The sequence below is a fragment of the Gekko japonicus genome, unplaced genomic scaffold (genome assembly GCF_001447785.1).
Source record: "Gekko japonicus isolate JY-2015 unplaced genomic scaffold, Gekko_japonicus_V1.1 scaffold1562, whole genome shotgun sequence".
Taxonomy (NCBI): domain Eukaryota; kingdom Metazoa; phylum Chordata; class Lepidosauria; order Squamata; family Gekkonidae; genus Gekko; species Gekko japonicus.
In genome coordinates, this window is record NW_015169824.1 from 172583 (window position 1) to 195717 (window position 23135).

At 47.9% G+C, this 23135-nt stretch overlaps 1 protein-coding gene and 1 pseudogene across 1 annotated transcript in view; one reads left to right on the forward strand and one right to left on the reverse strand.

The window, feature by feature from the left end:
• LOC107115507 overlaps window positions 1-23135 on the reverse strand; it is a 259349-nt pseudogene that overhangs the window by 48160 nt on the left and 188054 nt on the right.
• The window catches only part of LOC107115506 (zinc finger protein 420-like), a 157667-nt gene that overhangs the window by 6331 nt on the left and 128201 nt on the right, over window positions 1-23135 (forward strand). The window contains exon 4 of the mRNA XM_015417226.1: window positions 12025-13400. Coding sequence (XP_015272712.1) covers window positions 12025-13400 — 1376 coding nt within the window. The remainder of the gene's footprint in view (window positions 1-12024; window positions 13401-23135) is intronic.

The window sequence follows — 23135 nt, forward strand, 5'->3', positions numbered from 1 at the left end:
CCTCATTCTTGTTTTCCTTCTGGGAGCTTCATTCTTCCCTCTTTCTCTTCGAAGGCTCAGGATCTCCTTGTATCTGCCTGCCGCCTGTAGGCACACTGTCATATCCCCGCTCAGTAGGACATCACTGTTGTCTTACCTTGAGCCAGGGTCGTTGTGAGGAAGAATGGATTAGAAAAAAACGTAAACCCCTTTAGGGAAAAGGCAGAGGTTGACGTTTGTTATCAATTCAGTTTTGCCTCCAGTTGTCAGGAAAGGTCGGTCTCTGAGGCTGGTGGTTCATCAGTTAATTGCTTCCGCTCTTCTGTCAGGAGGCAGAGCTAAGGATGTGAACCGAGGGTTTGGAAACTTCTGGAAATTTCGGAGTGGAACTAAGGAAGAGCAGGGTTGCGGAGGGGACAGGCCTCAGTGGTGTTTAATGCCACTGAGTCCACCCTCTACAGAGGCTGTTTTCTCCAGGGGAACTGATCCCTGTAGGATGAGAAAAAGTTATTCCTGGAACTTCCCAGGCCCCACCAGAGCTGCCCATTCAGTCTCCAAACTAGCATTAAATATTGCACAGGGGCACACCTCTAGTCTCAAATAAAATCTTCCGCATCTAACTTTCTTTGCAGCTGCCACAACCACGATGTGCCTCAGAGCTCTGCTAGCCGTTATTTCAGTTACGTTGTGCAACTTTCCCTAATTCCAGCCTGCCCCTCCCTCACCTCATTCCTGTGTTCCTTCCGGGACCTTCATTCTCCCCCCTTTTCCTTTCAAGGCTCAGAATGTCCTTGTATCTGCCAGCCGCCTGTAGGCACACTGTGATATCCCCGTGGGGTAGGATGTTGTTATTATATTTAGAGAACTGATATGCCTCTTCTCTGGAAAGCTGCACAAGAAACCTCACAACTAAAATAATAAAACCCAATAAGCAAATTAAAACAATGCTGAAATAAATGGAGTCTCTTAGGTAGGCGCCTGGCTGTGTGTGTGTGTGTGTGTGTGTGTGTGTGTGTGTGTGTGTGTGTGTGTTAAGAGAACGAGAAGGCCTACAGAGAAAGGGTGACCCATGCTTGTTCAGTTTCCACTCCCGATATCTGGAAATGCTGTTTTGTTTTTCTTTCCTGTTGAATAAACTTGAGTAGGTTTTCGAGTAGACCCACAAAGGATTACCTTCTTTGTTGTATAGTGTATAGGAAACTCAGTAGGATCCAACATGTCTTTAAACCCTATTGAAGAGACCTATGATCGTTCATACTTCCAAATAAAGTGAAATTGTTTTCAGGTGGTACCACAAGTATGTACTGCAAAGATCAGCTTGTTATGTTGCTTTGGTTTTGTTTACCCTGTTCCTCTCCTCCCTCCCAGCCTGTTCCACAAGCGTGGCTGGCGTGTTCCCCAAGCCCAAAAAGAACAACACAAGTGAAGATCCGGTGAGGAGAAAAAGTACTTAATATTTATTGCAGCAAACGGGAAAGACAGAGCTAGGCAACAGAGTGCCTGCCAAAAACAGCTGCTTTCTGAATAATACGAGGAAAAACATAGGGGTTTATACCCAAAATGACATAAGCAAAAAAGGTAACATACAGAAACCTTTATTGGTACAGGTAATAAGGCATCATTTGAGTAAGCATACATTCATTGGTCAGTTACAATAAGAGGTGTTGCTATATCATATCTTAATTATTTATTTGACATAGAACAAAGCAGTCTTCTTCAACTTTAACCAAGGACCCTTCATGCCCAAGCAAAAAGTGTCCACACTAAGTTCGGCATCACACCCATACCGTACTGTGGTTCCTCCTGGAGCTTCATTCTACCACCTTTCCGTCAGCGAGAATGTCCAGGTCTCCTTTAGCCACCTGCAATGCATGGGATAGAGCAGGTAGAGAAAGAAGTACTTTTCTCCCTTTCTCACAAGACAAGAACTCGTGGGCACTCCATGAAATTGCTGAGCAGTCGGGTTAGAACATTTCATTTACTTAAAATTATTTGGCAGAGAATTTACTTTTGGCATCTTGGCATTTCATTTACTTAAAATTATTCAACAGAAACTCACTAGCATATTAAGCCACACCCCCATGTTACCAGAAGTGTGGTCATCCAGCCACACCCACCTTTTGCTTCTTATTGTTTACTTTGTTGTCAAAACCCTGGGCTTTTTTTGTAGCAGGAACTCCTTTGCATGTTAGTCCACACACCCCTAATGTAGCCAATCCTAATGAGTTTCTGCTGTTAGGTGTGGCCTATTATGCTAATGAGTTCCTGCTGGGCGTGGCCAACTCAGGAGCCAGCCGGAACTCTGTTCCTGTGCGTTCCTGCCCAAAAATAGCCCTGAGTACAACAAAGCTACCATAATTTCCAGATCACCCACATTTACATTCAGGCAAGCCATCTGTGCTGCAGCTTCTGTGTTTCAGCTTAAAACTCCACAGTGTCCTTCTGGATGGCTTTCAATAGATGCTAGGTAGGGATATCTGTAGACTACCAACGAGTCTAGGAGTGTCAGAAGTGCTGGAGTCTGAGCAACAGCCTAATTTTACCCCAAAGGTTGGACACCGATGCAAAGCCAGAACTAATGCTCATTGCTCAGAGTGTGGAAAGAATTCTAGCTTCCCAGCAAAGAATCTACAGTGGGGAGAAACCACAGAAATGGTCAGAGTGCGGAAGGAGATTCAAGGAAAAGGAGCAGCTCACTTATCATCCAAGAATCCACACTGGGGAGAAACCCTATGTGTGTTCAGAATGTGGACGAACCTTCTGTCAGACACAGGGCCACATGAAGAAGAAGAAGAGATTGGATTTCTACCCCGCCCTTCACTACCCAGAGGAGTCTCAGAGCGACCTAGAAACTCCTTTCCTTTCCCCTCTGCACAACGGACACCCTGTGAGGTAGGTGGGGCTGAGAGAGCTCTTGACAGAAATGGCTCTTTTTCAAGAACAGCTGTGCCAGAACTATGGCTTGCCCAAGGTCATCCAGCAGGTGCAAGTGGAGGAGTGGGGAATCAAACCTGGTTCTCCCAGATTAGAGTATGCACACTTAACCACTAAACCAAACTGGCCAGAATCCACAGTGGGCAGAAACCCCACTACACCAATCCCAGAATCCACAGTGGGCAGAAACTTTCAGATCACTAGTGTTTCCCTTTGGGTAATTCAGCTGTGCTTCATGGGAGAAGTCCACACAGTGTCCTGGATTTTTTCCAATATCTGGCGGGTGAGCGGTATCAATCACAGAAGACCCCCAGGAGATCCAGGAGGGCTGGCAACAGTACTATAGAGATGCCAGGAACGTTCACAGCAGTCACTTTCAGTAGCTAAAGATGTCTCATTTAGACAGCTGCAATGCGCTGTGAGCCTGTGAATATCTGTTAGCCTGTCCAAGCCCTCAGGTGGAGGTCTTTCACATCACATCAAGCTGGGTTGCACCTCTAGAGCACAGAGATCCAATAACTCACATGTTAAACCACACTAGAGTGTTTTCTTCCCTAATCCAGTATTTCAGTTCAACTGTTTGTTACCGTCCCTGAACTGGAGATGCCAGGGATCGAACCTGGAACCATAATAATAACAACAACAACAACAACACTTTCCATTTATTAATCACTTTCCCCACAAGTGGGCTCAAAGTGATTTACAGTTACACTTTTAGACAGGGGACTAACAATGTTTCATAGGGGATAGGAAAGACAACATATAATTCATTTTAATTGCACACGCCGTAACTGCACAGTGGAAACGTCTCTGGTCGTATCGCCACATTGCCACCACCTGGCCGGAGCATCCCACTGCGGGGATTTTTTTGTAGCCGAGTAGTTTCTTCCGCCTTCCGATCCTGGAGCAGGACGTCCCAACCGACAGCTAACACCTTCCCACAGGGGAGTTGGTGTGCCCACCCTCTCTATGGAGTGGTTCCCATTTTATCTACTCGCCGAGGCTTTCGAATCGCTGGGTGGACGATGAGCTAGGGACAACAGGCTGGCTGCTCACACCAGCGCGGGGCTTGAACTGACACAGTTAATTTATTTTATGATTCAGGCATCTTTTGTATGGTCAAATCTAGCTTGTGACAACTTGAGTTAGGCCTGACATAGCCACGACTATCTATTTTATAATTTCTTTTGGATTGTCTTATTGGTAAATGCTTCTAATATTGTATGCCAATAAAAGGTATTTGAATTTGAACTGACACAGTTCGGATGTTAAGGCAGTGGGATATACCCACTGTGCCACCGCTCCCTTCTGTGTACCAAGCAGATGCTCTGCCACTGAGCCATGGACCCATATCTATGAGAGAGGGAAAATGTGGGACTGCCATCAAGGTCTCTGAGAATGTGCATGTGTGAAACGGTGTTGCATTCCATACTGGAAAAGTACAGCACAAGACGGTGAAATAACGGATGCACAATCAGTCTCCCTGTCTGCAGCTGGCTAACCGATGGTGACTGCAAAGGGGTGGCCATGTCAGTCCGCCCTCCCAGAATAAAAAAATAATCCAGGATTATAAGGACTAATATTGATGCTGAGCCGAAGGAGCAGGGATTGGAGCTACCCGGCCGTGGTCTGAGATAGCCCCCCTGCACGCTGTCATCTTATAAACTTACCCCTCTCACACATTCACGCACACACACCAACAACGTTGTTTGCATTGCAGCAGTTCATGTACTGGTAGGCAAGCTCCTAAGAAGGACATTTGTCAGTCTAGGGCAGGGTTGGAAACAGAGTGCTAGAAGGAACTTTGAATCCACTTTCAGTGCACTTTCCAACTGGATTTTACTGCATGAACTGGCAAAATCCAGTTGGAAAGTGGATTATTTAGTGGTGGCTGAGAGGTTAAGACACTGAGCTGCAGACTGAGAGGTCTGTAGTTCAGCAGTTCGAGACCCTAGTGCTGCATGACAGTGTGAGCTTCTGTCTCTGGCCCCAGCTCCTGCCAACCTAGCAGTTTGAAAGCAAGAAACTGCAAGTATATAAATAGGTACCGCTTTACTGGGAAGGTAACAGCGTTCCATGCGCCTCGGCATTTAGTCATGCCAGCCACGTGACCGCGGAGAAGTCTTCGGACAGCACTGGCTCTTCGTCTTGGAAATGGAGTTGGATTCGACTGCCCCCTAGAGTCGGATTTGACTGGCTTTCGAGCAAGGGAAACCTTTACCTAGGAGTCAGCATCCTCAGAAGGGCTCCAGCCGGACCCTGACCGATAGAGACCTGTTCTGCTCCCCCAGGGTGGCTCCATCAGTCTTTCAGCCATGCCCCCCTGGAGCAACAGGGCAAAAAAAAGGGGTGGACAGAGAACAAAAGGACCCCCACAAGGCCACGCCTTGAAGCCCGAGACCCTCCCTCCCACGCACATATTAGTTGTGGGGCAGGGAGGGAACCCCTCCTCCCCCACCCTAAATCAAGCCCCGCCTCCCAGAACGACGTTTCCTCTTGGAAGGGAGGAGCACAGCCGATGCCTGGGAAATGCTCTGCGTGGCTCAAGCCAGTGAGCCCGGCCAGAAGCTTCTCTGCCAGCTCCGTGCCATTCTTAGGGAATCACGAGATGGTATTCCTATTCCCCGCCCGGGAAACAGACAGGGATTGCTCCGCATTCGGTTGACTCCACATCAGCTCCCTGCCTCCCGTTCTGAACCGCAGGAGTCCTTCTTCGGAGCGAGGCTGGCTGGGCAAAGGGATGGGCGAAGCCGAGAGCGGCTCCTTTTTGCCATCGGGAGCGAGCCAGTCTAAGGGTTAAATGGACAGACTCGCCATTCCTAGAGAGGCATCGACCGAGGCCGGCACGTGACTTGCCGCAGTTCCTTCCCGAGCCCGTCTCAAGTGCCTGGGAGGGATGTGTTGATACTGTCAGGGGAAGGAGACCTAGAAGAGCACCGGCGGAGTTTTTGGACAAATAGGTAACCAGTAAAAGAATATTTCCTTTGCAAAGGGGATCTCCTCGCTTTTGAGAGTAATAGTCCAGAGGGAAAGCGGTGTTTGCGGTTTTTAAAGACTCCTGTAGTCTTTGCCACCTAGAGGTTAGCAAGTCTTCCTTAACATTTTTCACCAGTGGACTCCATCAATCAAAGAGCTGAGTTATTTCTGTAACACAATATATGCCCATTCTTCTTTTTAATCTCTGCATTTCGCCGCTGCTGCCTCCAGACCTCTCAATGGCCGTCTTCTGGCATTTTGCTGTAATTCTTGCCATCCACTGGGCATTGCTGTGCTGCAACCCCAAAAGGGTTTCAGGTTTTTTTCCCCTTGCAAACTTGGGGTTTTGGAGGGTTCTCCTCTCTCCTCCACTCTGCAGTGGCTTACTGAAGACGTAATTCTGTCTTCTTCCTCCCAGCAAATCTTTTCGGGGTGATTTCTGCCGCTTGGCACAACCCGATGGCCTTGGCTAATGCAAGATCCTTTATTTCTAGCAATCTGCTTCTCCTCTTGCAGTGCAGGCCACCTGAGACCATCCGATCCCTTCTTAAGTAGTCAGCAAGGTCTAGACAGAGGTCTCCCAAATCAGCCACAAAACACTGCCTTGCCTTCTCTGACTTGCTTTGCTTTTTTGCAGGACAAATACTGATTTATTTATTTAGAGAATTTGTGTGCAGCCTCTCCAGGGAACCTGCCTGAAGGGGCTTTAAAAAACCCAAAACGTAATAAAAACACAAAAGAGTAAAAGTTATGAAAATCCAGCATAAAAAACTCAGCCAGAACATAAAAACATATATATCCTTGAGCAATTTAAAACGAATGACACTTTCTACACCAGAAGCTGCCTTTAAAGATCAACTCTTTAATTAAAAGGTGCCCTTCAGAATCCTCATTTTTACTCGACATGCAGTGCTCTCCCAACTTGTTAACATATTTAGGTTTCTCATCAGCACAGTTAGTGAAAAGGTATGAAACCTGTCAGGGGGATTGGGCCCTTCCAAATTCACGATTAGTTCTGGCATCCTTCCTCTTCTCCGGCTCCTCCCCAGCTCTGCTGGCTTCTGTGAACAAGCCCAGCTGCTGTCTGGATCTTCTGGAGTTGGATTGGAACCATCCAGTCCCCCCTGGACTCTAAGAGGCTCCATCCTGCTTTTTATTCCCTGTTTCCAGCTTCGCAGCTGCTGTGTAAATTGGTCCCCTGTTCCCATGCTGTGCTCTTCAGGTGGAGACTGCTACAGGAATCTTTAGTCCATAGTTCACAAAGACTTTTATTAAGCAGCAGCTGACCATTTAAGAAAGACTTTCTGCTTGGTCTCTGGAAAGGGAGGCCAGAAAAATGGGCCTGTGAGCGGTCTCTACTGCTTTATACTCTGTGGGCTCCTACTGCTCTCTTAAATCTTCCTCTTAATTTTAATGTTTATAGTATCATTTATACTCCACTTTTCTCCCTAGTGGGGACCCAAAGTGATGCCTTCTCCACTTCATCCTCACACCAACCTTGTAAGGTAGGTAAGCCTAAAGGAGGGGAATTGAAAACAAATCAGCCAGTATCATAATGCCCCTGTATAAATCAATGGTGCGACCTCATTTGGGGTACTGTGTACAGTTCTCATCACCACACCTCAGAAAGGATATTATAGCATTGGGAAAAGTGCAGAAAAGGGCAACTAGAATGATAAAAGAGTTGGAGCACTTTCCCTATGAAGAAAGGTTAAAGCGCTTGGGGCTCTTTAGTTTGGAGAAACGACAGCTGAGGGGTGACATGATTGAGGTTTATAAGATTATGCATGGGATAGAGCAGGTAGAGAAAGAGGTACTTTTCTCCCTTTCTCAGAATACAAGAACTCGTGGGCACTCCATGAAATTGCTGAGCGGTCGGGTTAGAACGGATAAAAGGAAGTACTCCTTCACCCAAAGAGTGATTAACACATGGAATTCACTGCCACAGGAGGTGGTGGCGGCTACAAGCATGGACAGCTTCAAGAGGAAATTAGATAAGCATATGGAGCAGAGGTCCATCAGTGGCTATTAGCCACAAGGTATAGATAGGAACTCTCAGTCTGGGGCAAGGGATGCTCTGTGTTCTTGGTGCTTGGGGGGGGGGGGCAACAGTGGGAGGGCTCCTAGTGTCCCGGCCCCACTGCTGGACCTCCTGATGGCACCTGGTACTTTTGGCCACTGTGTGGCAGAGTGTTGGACTGGATGGGCCATTGGCCTGATCCAATATTGGCTTCTCTTATGTTCTTATGTGTATAACTGGGGATTTGAACCTGCGTCTATGAGATCTAACCTGACATTCTAACTGCTACACTACTTGCTTCGTCCTGCTACTTACTCATTTCAATGTTTCTTTAATGGATCAAAATCAAACAGGAGTCGGGTGGGGCACCTGAAAGAACAACCACCTCGATTCCAACTTGAGCTTTTGTGAATCAGAGCTCGCTTTTTTGGATACAGATGTCATATGTGTCACTAAAAATACATCGATCTTGGCTTTGCAGGAGGTCACAGATCTGGCTCTTCCCTCTACAGAATAATCTGAATGAGGAGGAAGGCCATCCACTGGTCCAGGTGAAGGCTCTTGGGAGAGGGAGAGCCGGGCTCAGCTGTTCCTGGAGCAGGAAAAGGCCTTGATGCCGCCGGGGCCGGGAGCAGAAGGGAGCTGTGGGAAGGAACCATTCAGAAGAGCCTGGGGGACCGCGCCCTCCCTCCAGATGTGCAGCGCCAGCTGTTCCGGCAGTTCTGCTACCAGGAGGCGGAGGGGCCCCGGGAGGTCTGCAGCCAACTCCACCATCTTTGCCGCCAGTGGCTGAAGCCGGAGAGGCGCAGCAAGAGGGAGATGCTGGACCTGGTGGTCCTGGAGCAGTTCCTGGCCGTCCTGCCCCCGGAGATGGAGAGCTGGGTGAGGGAGTGTTGGCCGGAGACCAGTTCCCAGGCGGTGGCCCTGGCAGAAGGCTTCCTCCTCAGCCGGCCAGAGGAGAAGAACCAGGACCAGCAGGTGAGAGGATTACATCTTCGTAGTGTGTGGGGAGGGGGGCACAGGAGATGATGAAGGATACCATCGAAGTTGACATAGATGGACCTTAATTTCTGAAACCCACCACCTCTTCCTTTTCTCATCGGTCTCCCCTTTCTGGGATCCCCACCTCTGTTTCAGGTGCAGGAGAAGATCGCGCAGGAGTGTTATCCCCGACCCCCTCTTCCAGGTAAGATCGAAAGGGGTGTTGTTCCCTCTGTGTGGCCTCCTTGAGTCTAAGGGGGCCCCCTGCTTTTATGCCCTCCTGGCTCTTTGTGGGGAAAATGCTCTGCTCCAGGTTCTCAATTCAAAAATTCAACAGCACAAGGAGTGTCCAAAACCTCAAAGGGATGGTGATGGAAGGTGGCTGTTGGGTACTTTCAACATTATGATTGCTCTGACCAGCTATTCAGAGCCAGGGTAGGAAACGTTTTGTCAAAAAATGGTCTTGGATCATCCTGTAAAGACCCATGTCTGGTAGTATAATGTCACTGGGGACCTCGTTCTTTATGAATATGATATTCTGTGGTTATTATTACTAATACAATTATATTTATTATTAATACTGCTACTAATATTTTCATTTCTACTCACCTTTCTAACGAGCACTCAAGGCAGGATATACGAATGATTAAAAGACACTTCAGTCAATCCATAAGCAGATTCAGAGATTGGATTACATCAGGCAGGCAGTGACTTAGAAGATAGGATATTTAAGAACAAAGTTTCCTACAAAGACGAAATCATGTATTTGGGCTAGGATTGTAGACCAGGGCAGAAACCAAAAGTAGGCATGCAGCTATAATCGAGATGATGTGTCAGTGGCATCTCTCACCCTGTCATGTCAAGAAGGGTACCTGTTTGTGCTTCACCCGTAGCGAGGCTGCCTTTTCCAAGTTTTCTGGTCTTGCCCACAGGCAAAGAGATTCTGGGATTGGCTAGCTGCATTTCTGCCTTGGTTTAGCGCTGCCTGTTCCATACAATTCATGGTTCTTTGTTCTTAGTCCTGTGAATTCTGGACAAACAGACCATAGTTTTCTGTATGACAACCGTCTCAAGACTGGATTTCTGAAAAGTGTGGAAGGAAAAAAATTATCCAAAAATAAGGATAGTTGGAACCAGTGTTCCCTCTAAGCTGTGTTAGTGTGAGCTAGCTCACAGTTTTTTAGCCTCCAGCTCACACGTTGGTCTCAGCTCAGGAAGGATGGCTCCAGAACAAACTAATTTATGCAGTAGCCAAATTGCTCGCTCACAGCTTTAATGCCAGTAGCTCACAAAGTAGAATTTTTACTCGCATGACTCCGCAGCTTAGAGGGAACATTGGTTGGAACCATGGTTACAAACTCAACTCAAAAGTCATTCAAGAAGAGCAGACCCTCACTGCTGTGAACGAAGCTTTACTTCATTTAGAGATCTTGTGGCAGGTGACCACATATTTTTTTCACACTGTGACACCTGTGTCTTCATCACTCTCCGAACCAGGCAGTAGGGCACTGCATTCTCACTGGATCCAGTGGGCAGGGCAAATGAGTGCTGAAGATGTCTCTTTTATTTGTGACCCTGCCTTTAGAGAACCATGAGCCAAGACAGGGAGAATCTTATTTCCCCCCCAATGGAACTGAAATGCAAAGCACTCGGGAAGTACCGAATGCCACACAGTTACCCTTTTCTCCTTCCAGGTGGTGCCATAAAGCCAAGGATACGTTCTTTGCCACCTCTTTCTGGCAAAGGGAAAGCCTCTTCCGTGCAGCCTGATGAGGTACGTGTGGAGCTACGGATCGTGCCCCCGGGTGCTTCCCCCACCCTCCCTAGGCCAAGGGGGACTCTCTTTCTGTCTCCTTCCCTCGGCTGCTCTCTGTGCTGCTCCCTGGGTAGAAAGTGAAAGCATCTGACGGCGGGCTGAGTCCTAATCATCAGCATCCTCTTATTTATTTATTTATTTATTTATTTATGTATTTAAATAACCCAATTGAATCTTTTTAGGTTGCCCGTAGAAAGGGAAGGATTCTTACATTCTCTGTAAAGATAGTGGGTGTGTTCTCCCCCCCCCCCCCCCCCTTTTTCTCGGTGCGGTGCTCTCTGTGTTCCCCCCCCCGTCTTTTCAGGGCCTGGTGACCTTGGAGGAGGTGTCTGTTCATTTCACTGCAGAGGAGTGGGCTCTGCTGGGTCCAGACCAAAGGAGGCTTCACAAGGAGGTCATGGAGGAGAATCGTCGGAATGTGGCCTCCCTGGGTAAGGCTCCCCTTTCTCTTGATTCAGAGATGTTGATAGCAAAAGTTACTCCTTCCAAGACGGGCCCCAGGTCTAATCTGGATGGCCCAGGCTGCTCCGATCTTGCAGCTCTGAGAAGTTAAGCAGGGTCGGGCCTTACTGGAGTCTCTAAATATTAGTGTGTAAGCGAAAATATTGGTTTGTAAATGCAAAGGAACACAGCAGAAGACATCCCCCAATGGCCCACGGTGGACTGAGCGGGCTCATTGTTCGTCTGCAGTGCAAAATCTTGAGTGCAGATGAAAATCCATTGAAAGCAGGCCAGGAGGGGGATTGACCACTATAGGATGTCGATGGGGCCTCCACTTGGGCCTTTCAGAGCAGCCATGGAAACAAGCATTTTAAATAACAAATGATAATAATATTAATCAGAAATAAAAATTATATTTGTATAGGGTCCTCCATACTCTGCCTCTAAACAAGGAGGTTCCAGTGGTCCACCTCCAAGGAAGAATCAAGAGCTGATTACTACAGGGCAGGATTTGTTTCCCCATCAAGTGATTTCTGTTCTGTCATGATCAAGAGCAATCAGTGGCCTTCTTGACTTGCTTCCACTTTTGCCTGAATGTTTTACGTGTCTTTTCTCTTTATTCTAGAGGCTGATAGGCTTCGGAATAAGTCCAAGGGAGAACCACAACACCGTGTACTTAAGGAAAAACAGCAGAAAAGGATAAGTCGAACAAAATGGAAGGGGGAGAATGAATCTTCTCCTCAGGGTGCTGAATTTCAGGTGTTTGATAGACACCAAAGAATTCACACAGGGGAGAAACCTCATCAATCGTTGGAGTGTGGAAGGAGTTCTGCTCAGAATTGCATCCTTCATCAACAAGTCATCAGAGAGGAGAAATCATATAAATGCCTGGAGTGTGGAAAGTGCTTTTCTCAGAGTGACACCTTATCTGCTCATCAACGAATCCACACTGGGGAGAAATCCTATAAATGCCTGGAATGTGGAATGAGCTTTGCTCAGAGCTCAAGCCTTCTTACCCATGAACGTATCCACACTGGGGAAAAAGAATATAAATGCCTGGAGTGTGGAAAGAACTTTCTTCGTGGTTCAGACCTTACTGCCCATCAGCGTATCCACACTAGGGAGAAACCATACAAATGTCTGGATTGTGGAAAGAGCTTTCCTCGTGGTTCAGAACTCACTGTCCACCAACGTGTCCACACTGGGGAGAAACCATATAAATGCCTGGAGTGTGGAAAGAGTTTTGCTCGCAGTTCACAGCTTACTAAACATCAGTATATCCACACAGGGGAGAAACCATATAAATGCCTGGAGTGTGGAAAGAGCTATGCTCAGGGTGCTATTCTTACTATCCATCAACGAATCCACACAGGGGAGAAACCATATAAATGCCTGGAGTGTGGAAAGAGCTTTGTTCAGAGCTCACAACTTAATCTCCATCTACGTATCCACACTGGGGAAAAACCATATAAGTGCCTGGAGTGTGGAAAGAGCTTTGTTCAGAGCTCACAACTTAATCTCCATCTACGTATCCACACTGGGGAAAAACCGTATAAATGCCTAGAGTGTGGAAAGAACTTTGCTCGGAGATATCACATGATTTCTCATCAACGAATCCACACAGGGGAGAAACCATACAAATGCTTGGAGTGTGGACAGAGCTTTCCTCAGAGTTCACAGCTTACTACGCATCGATGTATGCACACTGGGGAGAAACCATATAAGTGCCTGGAGTGTGGACAGAGCTTTTCTTATCATTCTGACCTTACTGCCCATCGACGTTTCCACACAGGGGGGAAACCGTATAAATGCTTGGAGTGTGGGAAGTGTTTTCCTCGAAATTCACAGTTTACTAAACATCAGCGTGTTCACACTGGGGAAAAACCATATAAATGTTTGGAGTGTGGAAAGAGCTTTGCTCAGATTTCACAACTTACTAAACATCAACGTAGCCACACAGGGGAGAAACCATATAAATGCTTGGAGTGTGGGAAGAACTTTGCTGAAAGTTCAGAACTTACTAAACATCAACGTAGCCACACAGGGGAGAAACCATATAAATGCTTGGAGTGTGGAAAGAGCTTTGCTCAGAGTTCAAACCTTAAATCCCATCAACGTATCCACACAAAGGAGAAACCACATAAATGCTTGGAGTGTGGAAAGAGCTTTGCTTGGAGTTCACGTCTTACTAAACATCAACGAATCCACACAGGGGAGAAACCATATAAATGCTTGGAGTGTGGAAAGAACTTTGCTTGGATTTCAAGCCTTACTGCCCATCAAGGAATCCACACAGGGAAGAAACCATATAAATGCTAGGAGTTCACACATCTCTCATATCAAAGAATTCACACAAGAAGAGAAACCATGCAAATATTTCTACTGTTGCATGATCTACAGCCTCAAGCCGAAGCTTACTGGGAATGATCATCTGGAGATTTTGTGTTAAATCAAGACTTTATTATATAATGTTAAACTGCTATTGGTTAGGGCATGTTGAGTTCTCAGATAAAAGATTTGTAATACAAGTTAGTATAAAATATGAGTTATTTGTCCTACAGCGTCTTGAGGAGGGTTGTCACAGACTTTTAGTATTAATAGTCTGTTTGTAAGGACTAGGTTCGCAGCTCCACTTGCTCCACTGACCATATTTAATGACAGTTTGACTAGTCATTGTGCAGTTCTTTCTCTTGCTGAAACAGCCTAAAGAAATTCAGTCTTTGGCACCACATACATCTGTGAACGAACTTTTTCCATGATGGAAATTGTGAAATCCAAGCATACTTCAAGACTTACAGATGAATATTTACATGACATTTTAAGGGTGCCTTTCACAAACCTTGACTTGGACATTAATGCCTTGGCTAACAGAAAACAGCCACAAATCACATTTACTAGGTAAGCACGTGTACCTAGATAAAAGGATTCCACAGTAAAATATTGTTCCAAAATGGATTGTGTTAGAGGTCACATTTCTTCATTGATGTCTTAATGTTTTGATGTAAATAGGTAGGTTAATAATGTTGTTACATTTTGATTTAAGATGTGGCCCTCGTTAGGCATTGTGCACTCTAATGCGGCTCCGTGTTTCAGAAGTTTGGGGACCCCTGTCTTAGAGCCCAGTCAGGCACTTCAAGCACTACACCAACCTGACTCTGCCAGTTCTGAAGCTGTTGTCTAAAGGAGGAGATTTTTCCATCCTCCTTGTTTGTGTTGCCGGCCCACGAGCAACTGGTGTGAGGTAAAGAAGGCAGGAGGCTGTTCAGGGTGGAGGTGACCAGGTAGGCAGGTGTATGCTGTGTGTTGTGTGTGTATGGTCAAAGTGGTCAAGAAATAAAAAGGAAATGGCTAGGGGGTGGGGCTCAGAGGCTGAGGTAAAATAGTGTGTGTGTGGGAGAATAGCAGTGAAGATGGAGAAAGGAGTGGTGGTGTTTTGCCCCTCCTCCCTGATGTTGCCTCCTAGTTCTGGGATTCAGAGGTTTAGTCCCTCTGAATACGGAGGTTCTCTTTAGTCACCATGGCTAGTGCTCAAAAAGCCACTAAATAGGGGGCGGGGCTGAGTGGCTGGCACCACCACATCAACCAGCTTTGTGATTTTTCAAACGGCGACCATGAGGGGGGTTGGCGAGAGTGGGTGCGCAGACCGGTGGTTTGCTGATGAACAAGCAGGGCCGGTGGGGGAAGAGAGGAGGAGGGGGAGGAGGTCCAGGGCGTGAATTGGGAGGCAACTGGGCTGTCTTGTGCATGCCGCTCTGAGGGGAAAGACATCCTAGCCTTGGAAGCAAGTGGAGGAGAGAAGCGGAAAAGAGGGTGGCTGCTGTTGCCGCTGCCTGACTGAACAGCTGCAGAGGTGGGAGGCAGAGTGTTCGGGTGGGCAGGGGCCAGCGACCTCCCCACCTGTTCTCTGCCCATGAGGGAAAGGGGTCACGGGAGGACGAAAAGTGCCTCCTGGAGGTTTCAGAAACAGCCTTCCCCTTAACCCCACTGCTCCAGTGGGAAAGGCAGGAAGGATGAGAACTGGGAGTAGGGGGATCGGTATGAGCCAGGCTCAGACTCGCCCCCTCCTCCTGAGCCAGGATCCCGTCATCTGGATCAACCGGGGCCAGTCGGTCAGCCTGGCCCACCTCTGTTCGGTGTGGAGGGGGAAGTTCGGTGTGCCTCTTCAAGATCCTCAGAGGTAGGGCGGGGAAGGAGAGAAAACAAAGAGCGAGAGATGTATCATAACCATGCTCAGCTGCTGAGGCTGGGCGTATGGGGGTAGTGCTCAAAAACGACCTCATTTACTTGCAAGGAAGACGGCTCATCTCCTAAAGATGCTACATATAGGGTGCATTCAGGCGGGGCGTTTCAGCTGGCATAAACTGCACCGGTTCCAACCGGTGCAGTTTATGCAGGCTGAAACGCGATCACACTTACCTCCTGTCTGCGGAGTCCATCGCTGTATGCCCATTCACACACAGTGGGCGTCGGCGGTTTTTTTTAACTCAGTTTGCGCATGCGCATAGGCAGCCATCCACAGAATGGCGATCTTCGCGCATGCGCAAAACACCCCGTCCAGAAAAGCATGCCCTGAAGAGAGGACTTACTTTTAAAGTTTAAAGAGCAAACTGTCCTCCCTGAGGTCCCAGACTCCTCTAAAACCTTAAACTAAGGACCTTTTCTTTTCTTTTAAAAATAAACGCCGGGGCAAAGCTTCGCCCAAGCGCATATCGCCGACCTAACAAAAAAATGGCGGGCGAAAAGCGGAAGCCTTAGGCTTCCGAACGGAAGTGGCTCTACAACGGTGGAGAGCGATCAGATGGGGGGTAAAGCAGTTACAACCGGCGCACTCAGGAGGATACCACCACCTGGGGACCTAGTAGCAGAATACAACGGTTTAAAGTTCTTTGCAACGGTTAGGGATGGAAGGCAGATGTTCTCCGTGTGAACGCTGGTAAGTACACCGATTCCAACTGGCACCTATACCATTGTAAATGCCCCGTCTGAACGCACCCATGTAGTTTTAGTTGAGGCAGCAGGCATCCCTCCTCTATTGGGCCTCCCCTTCAGCGGGTCAGATCTGTGTTACCATCTGGGAGCCCCAATCTGAAATAGACCTCATTTGTTCTTGTATTATATCTGATGTACGTCATTTGTATATTATATTTGATGGAACCCGCCCCGAGCCTGCTATGCAGGGAGAGTGGGATACAAATCTAAATAAATAAATATCTAATTTGAATAGACATGTAAGATAACCCCCCCACTGATGATATCCCTTGGGAAAAATCCTAAGCTTGCATATGATTAAATACATTTATTGGGGCTTTTGTGGGTTCCCCAGTAAATCAACTGCTTTCGCTCCTAGCAATCAATTGCTTTTGTTTGTATTTTGAGTTTTAAAAAAATATCATTAAGTGGGTTTGCCTGTGTCCTTTACAAAGTTTATACCTCCGGTACCTGGCATTACATTTTATGACACACATGGCCCAGCCTGACAAACTTGCATTTATGTCAGATCCAGGCTTCATAACAATTGAGTTCGACACCTCTGATTCAGTTTTCAACTAAAATATCTGGAATACAAGTTATTATAAAATCTGAGTTATTTATCCCATCCTGTGAACACATCTTAGGAAGGAGTGTCAGAGGCCTTTAGGACTAATAGATGATGTTGTTTAGGACTAGGTTCTCCGCCCCTCTTGCTCAATTCACTATATTTAACTTTACTATTGATTGAGCAGTCCTTAACTCCATCCAGCATCCTGTCTCACACAGTGGCCAACCAGTTCCTCTGCAGGTCCAACAACAGCGCACAGAGCCTGAGGCCTTCCCCTGATGTTGCCTCCTGGCTCTGGGATTCAGAAGTTTAGTCCCCCTGAATACGGAGGTTCTCTTTAGTCACCATGGCTAGTAGCTACTGATGGACTTCCCTCCATGAATCTATCTGAAACGACCTAATATAGGAAATCTAATTAGTTCCTAGGATTGCTTAAGTGCCCGCCTAAACCTGCATCCGGGCTGACCAGGGTCACACAGAACACTAGCCAGCTCTCCTGTAATGCCAGAGACTCCTCCTTCCAAAGCAGCTGTTTCCTCCAGGAACCAGGCTCAGTGCTTTTCCCCAGCGCGACAGGGCCTTAACTTTCGAATCGATTCCAGTAGACCCCCAGCTGATCCAAGAGGGTTGGTAACCCTAAGCAGAGATGGCAGGAACTTCATGGGAAACTCTTTCAATGGCTGAACAGGCCTCGTTCGACAGTGGCGATCCCCGCGAGCCGAATACTTGATCTGCTTCTCCGTCGAAGCCTCAGACGGAGGTCATTCATATCACCTACATCAAAATGATCCCAGAACTGGAGATGCCAAGGATTGAACCTGGGACCTTTTGTGTGCCAAGCAGATGCCCTGCCACTGATCCACGGACCCAGGTCTGCGAGGGAGGAGGAATGTGGAACTTCCATCAGGGTCTCTGAGAATGTGCATGCCTGAAACGGTGTTGCATTCTATACAGGAAAGTAACCTGATAAACAGGATACCCCTTCTTAAAGGGGGGGGGGGCAGCCCTGGAGGTTTGTTTTAAAAGGAGGTAAGAAGGGACAATCAGTTCCCTGTTTGCAGCCAGTGATTGCAAAGGGGTGGGTGTCTTATCCTTCCGAAATTAAACAATAATCCAGTGTTCAAAATTTAAGTTATGGTGAGCCAAAAGTAGCAGGTGTTGGAGCTACCCAATTGCTACCCAGAAGCTTATCTATATCCTCAATGCAATGCTTAGGGCAGACGCCTGGGAAATGCCTTAGGTGGCTCAAGCCAGTGAGCCCAGCCAGAAGCTTCTCTATATCCTCAGTGCAATGCTTAGGGCAGACGCCTGGGAAATGTCTTAGGTGGCTGAGGCCAGTGAGCCCAGCCAGAAGCTTCTCTGTATCCACAATGCAAAGCTTAGGGAAGATCCCAGGAGATCTCCAGCCACCACTTGGAGGTTGGCAACCATGGCTGATGTAAAGGAAATGCTCGAAGCCCGACCAGAAGTTTCTCCGCCTCCCCAGCTTCATTTCAAGGGAACAGGAGACGGTATTACGGCCATCGATACAGGGGTTGCTCCGTATTCAAAGACTCCACATTCGCTTTCGTCCTCCCTCCCCTTCTGAACCTACAGCGGGCTTCCTAGAGGGCATAAGGAGCCCAAACTGGGATGGAAGGGTGTGTGTGTGTCGAATCCTCTCGTCCCTTGGCCAAAAACTGGAGTGAAACCGGAGTGGCGCCGGCTGGGTCAGCGCGTGTACAAGCGAGAAGCGGAGCCTTCGCTATTTCTGAAGACAGGCTCTTTAAGGGTTAAAGGGAAGGCGTCTCTGTGCCTAGAGAGGCATCAACAACAAAAGGGCCGCGTGACTTCCTGCAGCGTCCCACCTTGGTGATGAGTGGCTTGCCCTTCATGGGGGGGGGGGCAGTCCTGGAGGATTGTTTTAAAAGGAGGTAAGAAATAAACGAATGTTTGCCTTTGCACGATCTCCCTGCTTTGGGCAGTGGGAGAGTCCAGAGGGGTGGCCCCCGTTGGGGTGATTCTCAAGAGTCCTGCAGCATTGACCAACCAGACTTTCTAGTTTAGCAAGTGAGCAGTGACTCATGAAAGCTCATCCCCTGCCACAAATTTGTGAGTCTTTAAGGTGCTCCTGGACTCTTGGTCTTATCTAAGAAAGTTCTCCTTGTAGGGAGCTCCTTCAGGTTCCGCACTTTTGCTAAAGATAATCTAGCCATTGGAACAACATATGAAGTTGCTGCTGTATATTTCTTAAGGTATTGAAACCACATAATTTAATAGTTCTGGCGCATGATCTCAGTGTTACATCAAATGCCTTTTGAAAGCATGATCACCACCATTTTCCAAAAAAATCATCGCCCTGTTACACGTTCACCATATGTGTATAAAGTCTGCATGAGGTTCATTACAAGACCAGCAATGATTCCTGAGGCCTAGATACAGGGCTGTAGCCAGAAAATTTTGGGTGGGGGGGCATTGGGAATTCCGGGGGGGGGGAGGGAGTGGGGGGAGAGAGAGAGAGAGAAGTCCCCTCCCGCACCTCTCCAAATGCCCTTCCTCTTTTTTTAATGTTTCTAATATTGTTTATCCATCCGTTTTGTCCCCAGTGGGGACCTAAAGTGACTTGCCTTCTCCACTTTATCCTGACTTCAACTTTGTAAGGTAGGTAAGCCTGAAGCTGTATAACTGGGGATTCGAACCTTCGTCTCTGAGATCTAACCTGACATTCTGCTGTGCTACTTGCTTCTTCCTGATACCTACTTACTCATTTCAATTTTTCTTTACTGTAGCAAAATCAAACAGGAGGCTGGTGGGGCACCTGAAAGACTAACAACCTTGATTCCAACTTGAGCTTTTGTGCATCAGATCTCACTTTCTCAGTTGCAGATGCCAGTTTGGTGTAGTGGTTAAGAGCGAGGACTCTAATCTGGGAGAACCAGGTTTGATTCCTCACTCCTCCACATGCAGCTGCTGGGTGACTTTGAGTCAATCACAGTTCTCTCAGGGCTGTTCCCTGAAGGGGAGAGCTCTCAGCTCCACCTACCTCACAGGGTGTCTGTTGTGGGAAGGGGAAAAGAAAACAGATGGTTAGCCGCTCTGCGACTCCTTCGGGTAGTGAAGGGTGTGCTATAAATCCAATCACCTCCTCCTCCTTCTCACTAAAAAATAAATCAAGTTTGCCTTTGCAGGAAGTAACGTATCCAGCACTTCCCTTTATGAAAGAATCTGGCAGAGAAGGAAAGAAATCCACTGTTCCATGGTAAGGCTGTTTGGAGAAGAAGGGAGGATGGGAGAGTCAGATTCAGCTGTCCCTGGAGCAGGAAAAGGCCTCGATGACAGGAAGGCCAAGCACAGAAGGGAGCTGTGGGAAGGAACTATGCAGAAGAGCCTGGGGGACAGCGCCCTCCCTCCAGATATGCAGCGCCAGCTGTTCCGGCAGTCCGGCTACCAGGAGGCGGAGGGGCCCCGAGAGGTCTGCAGCCGACTCCACCGTCTTTGCCGCCAGTGGCTGAAGCCGGAGAGGCGCAGCAAGAGGGAGATGCTGGACCTGGTGATCCTGGAGCAGTTCCTGGCCGTCCTGCCCCCGGAGATGGAGAGCTGGGTGAGGGAGTGCGGGCCGGAGACCAGTTCCCAGGCGGTGGCCCTGGCAGAAGGCTTCCTCCTCAGCCGGGCAGAGGACAAGAACCAGGACCTGCAGGTGAGACGGTTTCATCTAGTTGGGAGGAGGGGACAGAATATGAAAAGGAAACTCTCAAAATCCACACAAATTATCCCAGCAATTATAGACTTCCCCCCCCCCACCACCAGTTGGTTTCCTCTTCCTTTCCTCATCCATCTCCCCTTTCCGGGATCCTTATTTCTTTTGCAGGTTCAGATCATGCAGGAGCATTACCACAGAGCCACTTTTCTGGGTATGACTGAAAACACAGGGAGCAGAAGAATGCTGTGGGAAGAAACCGTGCAGAAGAGCCTGGGGGACAACGTCCTCCCTCCAGTTGTGCAGTGCCAGCTGTTCAGGCAGTTCGGCTACCAGGAGGCGGAGGGGCCCCGGGAGGTCTGCAGCCGACTCCACCGTCTTTGCCGCCAGTGGCTGAAGCCGGAGAGGCGCAGCAAGAGGGAGCTGCTGGACCTGGTGGTCCTGGAGCAGTTCCTGGCCGTCCTGCCCCCGGAGATGGAGAGCTGGGTGAGGGAATGCCTGCCGGAGACCAGTTCCCAGGCGGTGGCCCTGGCAGAAGGCTTCCTCCTCAGCCAGGCAGAGGAGAAGGATCAGGACCAGCAGGTGAGAAGTTTTCATCTTGGTAGTGTGTGGGGAGGGGGGCACAGGATATGATGAAGGATGCCATCGAAGTTGACATAGATGGCCCCTCATTTCTGAAACCCACCATCCCCTATTTCCTCTTCGTCTTCTCATCGGTCTTCCCTTTCTGGGATCCCCACCTCTGTTTCAGGTGCAGGAGAAGATCGCGCAGGAGTGTTATCCCCGACCCCCTCTTCCAGGTAAGATCGAAAGGGGTGTTGTTCCCTCTGTGTGGCCTCCTTGAGTGTAAGGGGGGGGGGGCTGCTTCTATTCCCTCCTGGCTGTTTGTGGGAAAAATGCTCTGCTTCAGCTTCTCAGTTTAGAAATTCAACAGGAAAAGGAGTGTCCAAAACCTCAAAGGGATGGTGATGGAAGGTGGCTGTTGGGTACTTTCAACATTATGATTGCTCTGACCAGCTATTCAGAGCCAGGGTAGGAAACGTTTTGTCAAAAAATGGTCTTGGATCATCGCGTAAAGACCCATGTCTGGTAGTATAATGTCACTGGGGACCTCGTTCTTTATGAATATGATAATCTGTGATTATTATTATTGTAGTTCTGCCGTAGTTCTGATAAGTGCTGTTCTTGAAAAAGAGCAGTTTCTGTCAAGAGCTCTCTCAGCCCCGCCTACCTCACAGGGTGTCTGTTGCAGGGAAGGGAAGGGAAAGGAGTTTGTAAGCCACTCTGAGACTCCTTTGGGTAGTGAAGGGCGGGGTATAAATCCAATCCCTTCCCCTTCTTCTTTTAATACAATTATATTTATTATTAATACTGCTAATAATATTTTCATTTCTAACGAGCACTCAAGGCAGGATATACGAATGATTAAAAGACACTTCAGTCAATCAATAAGCAGATTCGGAGATTGGATTACATCAGGCAGTCAGCGAGTTAGAAGATAGGATATTTAAGAACAAAGTTTCCTACAAAGACGAAATCATGTATTTGGGCTAGGATTCTAGACCAGGGCAGAAACCAAAAGAAGGCATGCAGCTATAATAAAGATGATGTGTCAGTGGCATCTCTCACCAGGTCATGTCAAGAAGGGTATCTGTTTGTGCTTCACCCGTGGCGAGGCTGCCTTTCCCATGTGTTCTGGTCCTGCCCACAGGCAAAGAGATTCTGGGATTGGCTAGCTGCATTTCTTCCTTGGTTTAGCACTGCCTGTTCCATACAATTCAGGGTTCTTTGTTCTTAGTCCTGTGAATTCTGGACAAACAGACCATAGTTTTCTGTATGACAACCGTCTCAAGACTGGATTTCTGAAAAGTGTGGAAGGAAAAAAATTATCCAAAAATAATAAGAACAAAGTTTCCTACAAAGATGAAATCATGTATTTGGGCTAGGATTGATGTGTCAGTGGCATCGCTCACCCTGTCATATCAAGAAGGGTACCTGTTTGTGCTTCACCCGTAGTGAGGCTGCCTTTCCCATGTGTTCTGGTCCTGCCCACAGGCAAAGAGATTCTGGGATTGGCTAGCTGCATTTCTGCCTTGGTTTAGCGCTGCCTGTTCCATACAATTCAGGGTTCTTTGTTCTTAGTCCTGTGAATTCTGGACGAACAGACCGCAGTTTTCTGTATGATAACCGTCTCAAGACTGGATTTGTGAAAAGTGTGGAAGGAAAAAATTATCTGAAAATAAGGATGCAAGGATAGTTGCAACCATGGTTACAAACTCAACTCAAAAATCATTCAAGAAGACCAGACCCTCACTGCTGTGAACGAAGCTTTACTTCATTTAGAGATCTTGAAGCAGGTGACCACATATTTTTTTCACACTGTGATCCCAGGGTCTTCAGCAGTCTCCGAACCAGGCAGTAGGGCACTGCATTCTCACTGGATCCAGTGGGCAGGGCAAATGAGTGCTGAAGATGTCTCTTTTATTTGTGACCCTGCCTTTAGAGAACCAAGAGCCAAGACAGGGAGAATCTTATTTTCCCCCAGTGGAACTGAAATGCAAAGCACCCGGGAAGTCTAGAATGCCATACAATTACCTTTTTCTGCTTCCAGGTGGTGCCATAAAGCCAAGGATACATTCTTTGCCATCTCTTTCTGGCAAAGGGAAAGCCGCTTCCGTGCAGCCTGATGAGGTACGTGTGGAACTACGGATCGTGCCCCCAGGTGCTTCCCCCACCCTCCCTAGGCAAAGGAAGACTCTCTTTCTGTCTCTTT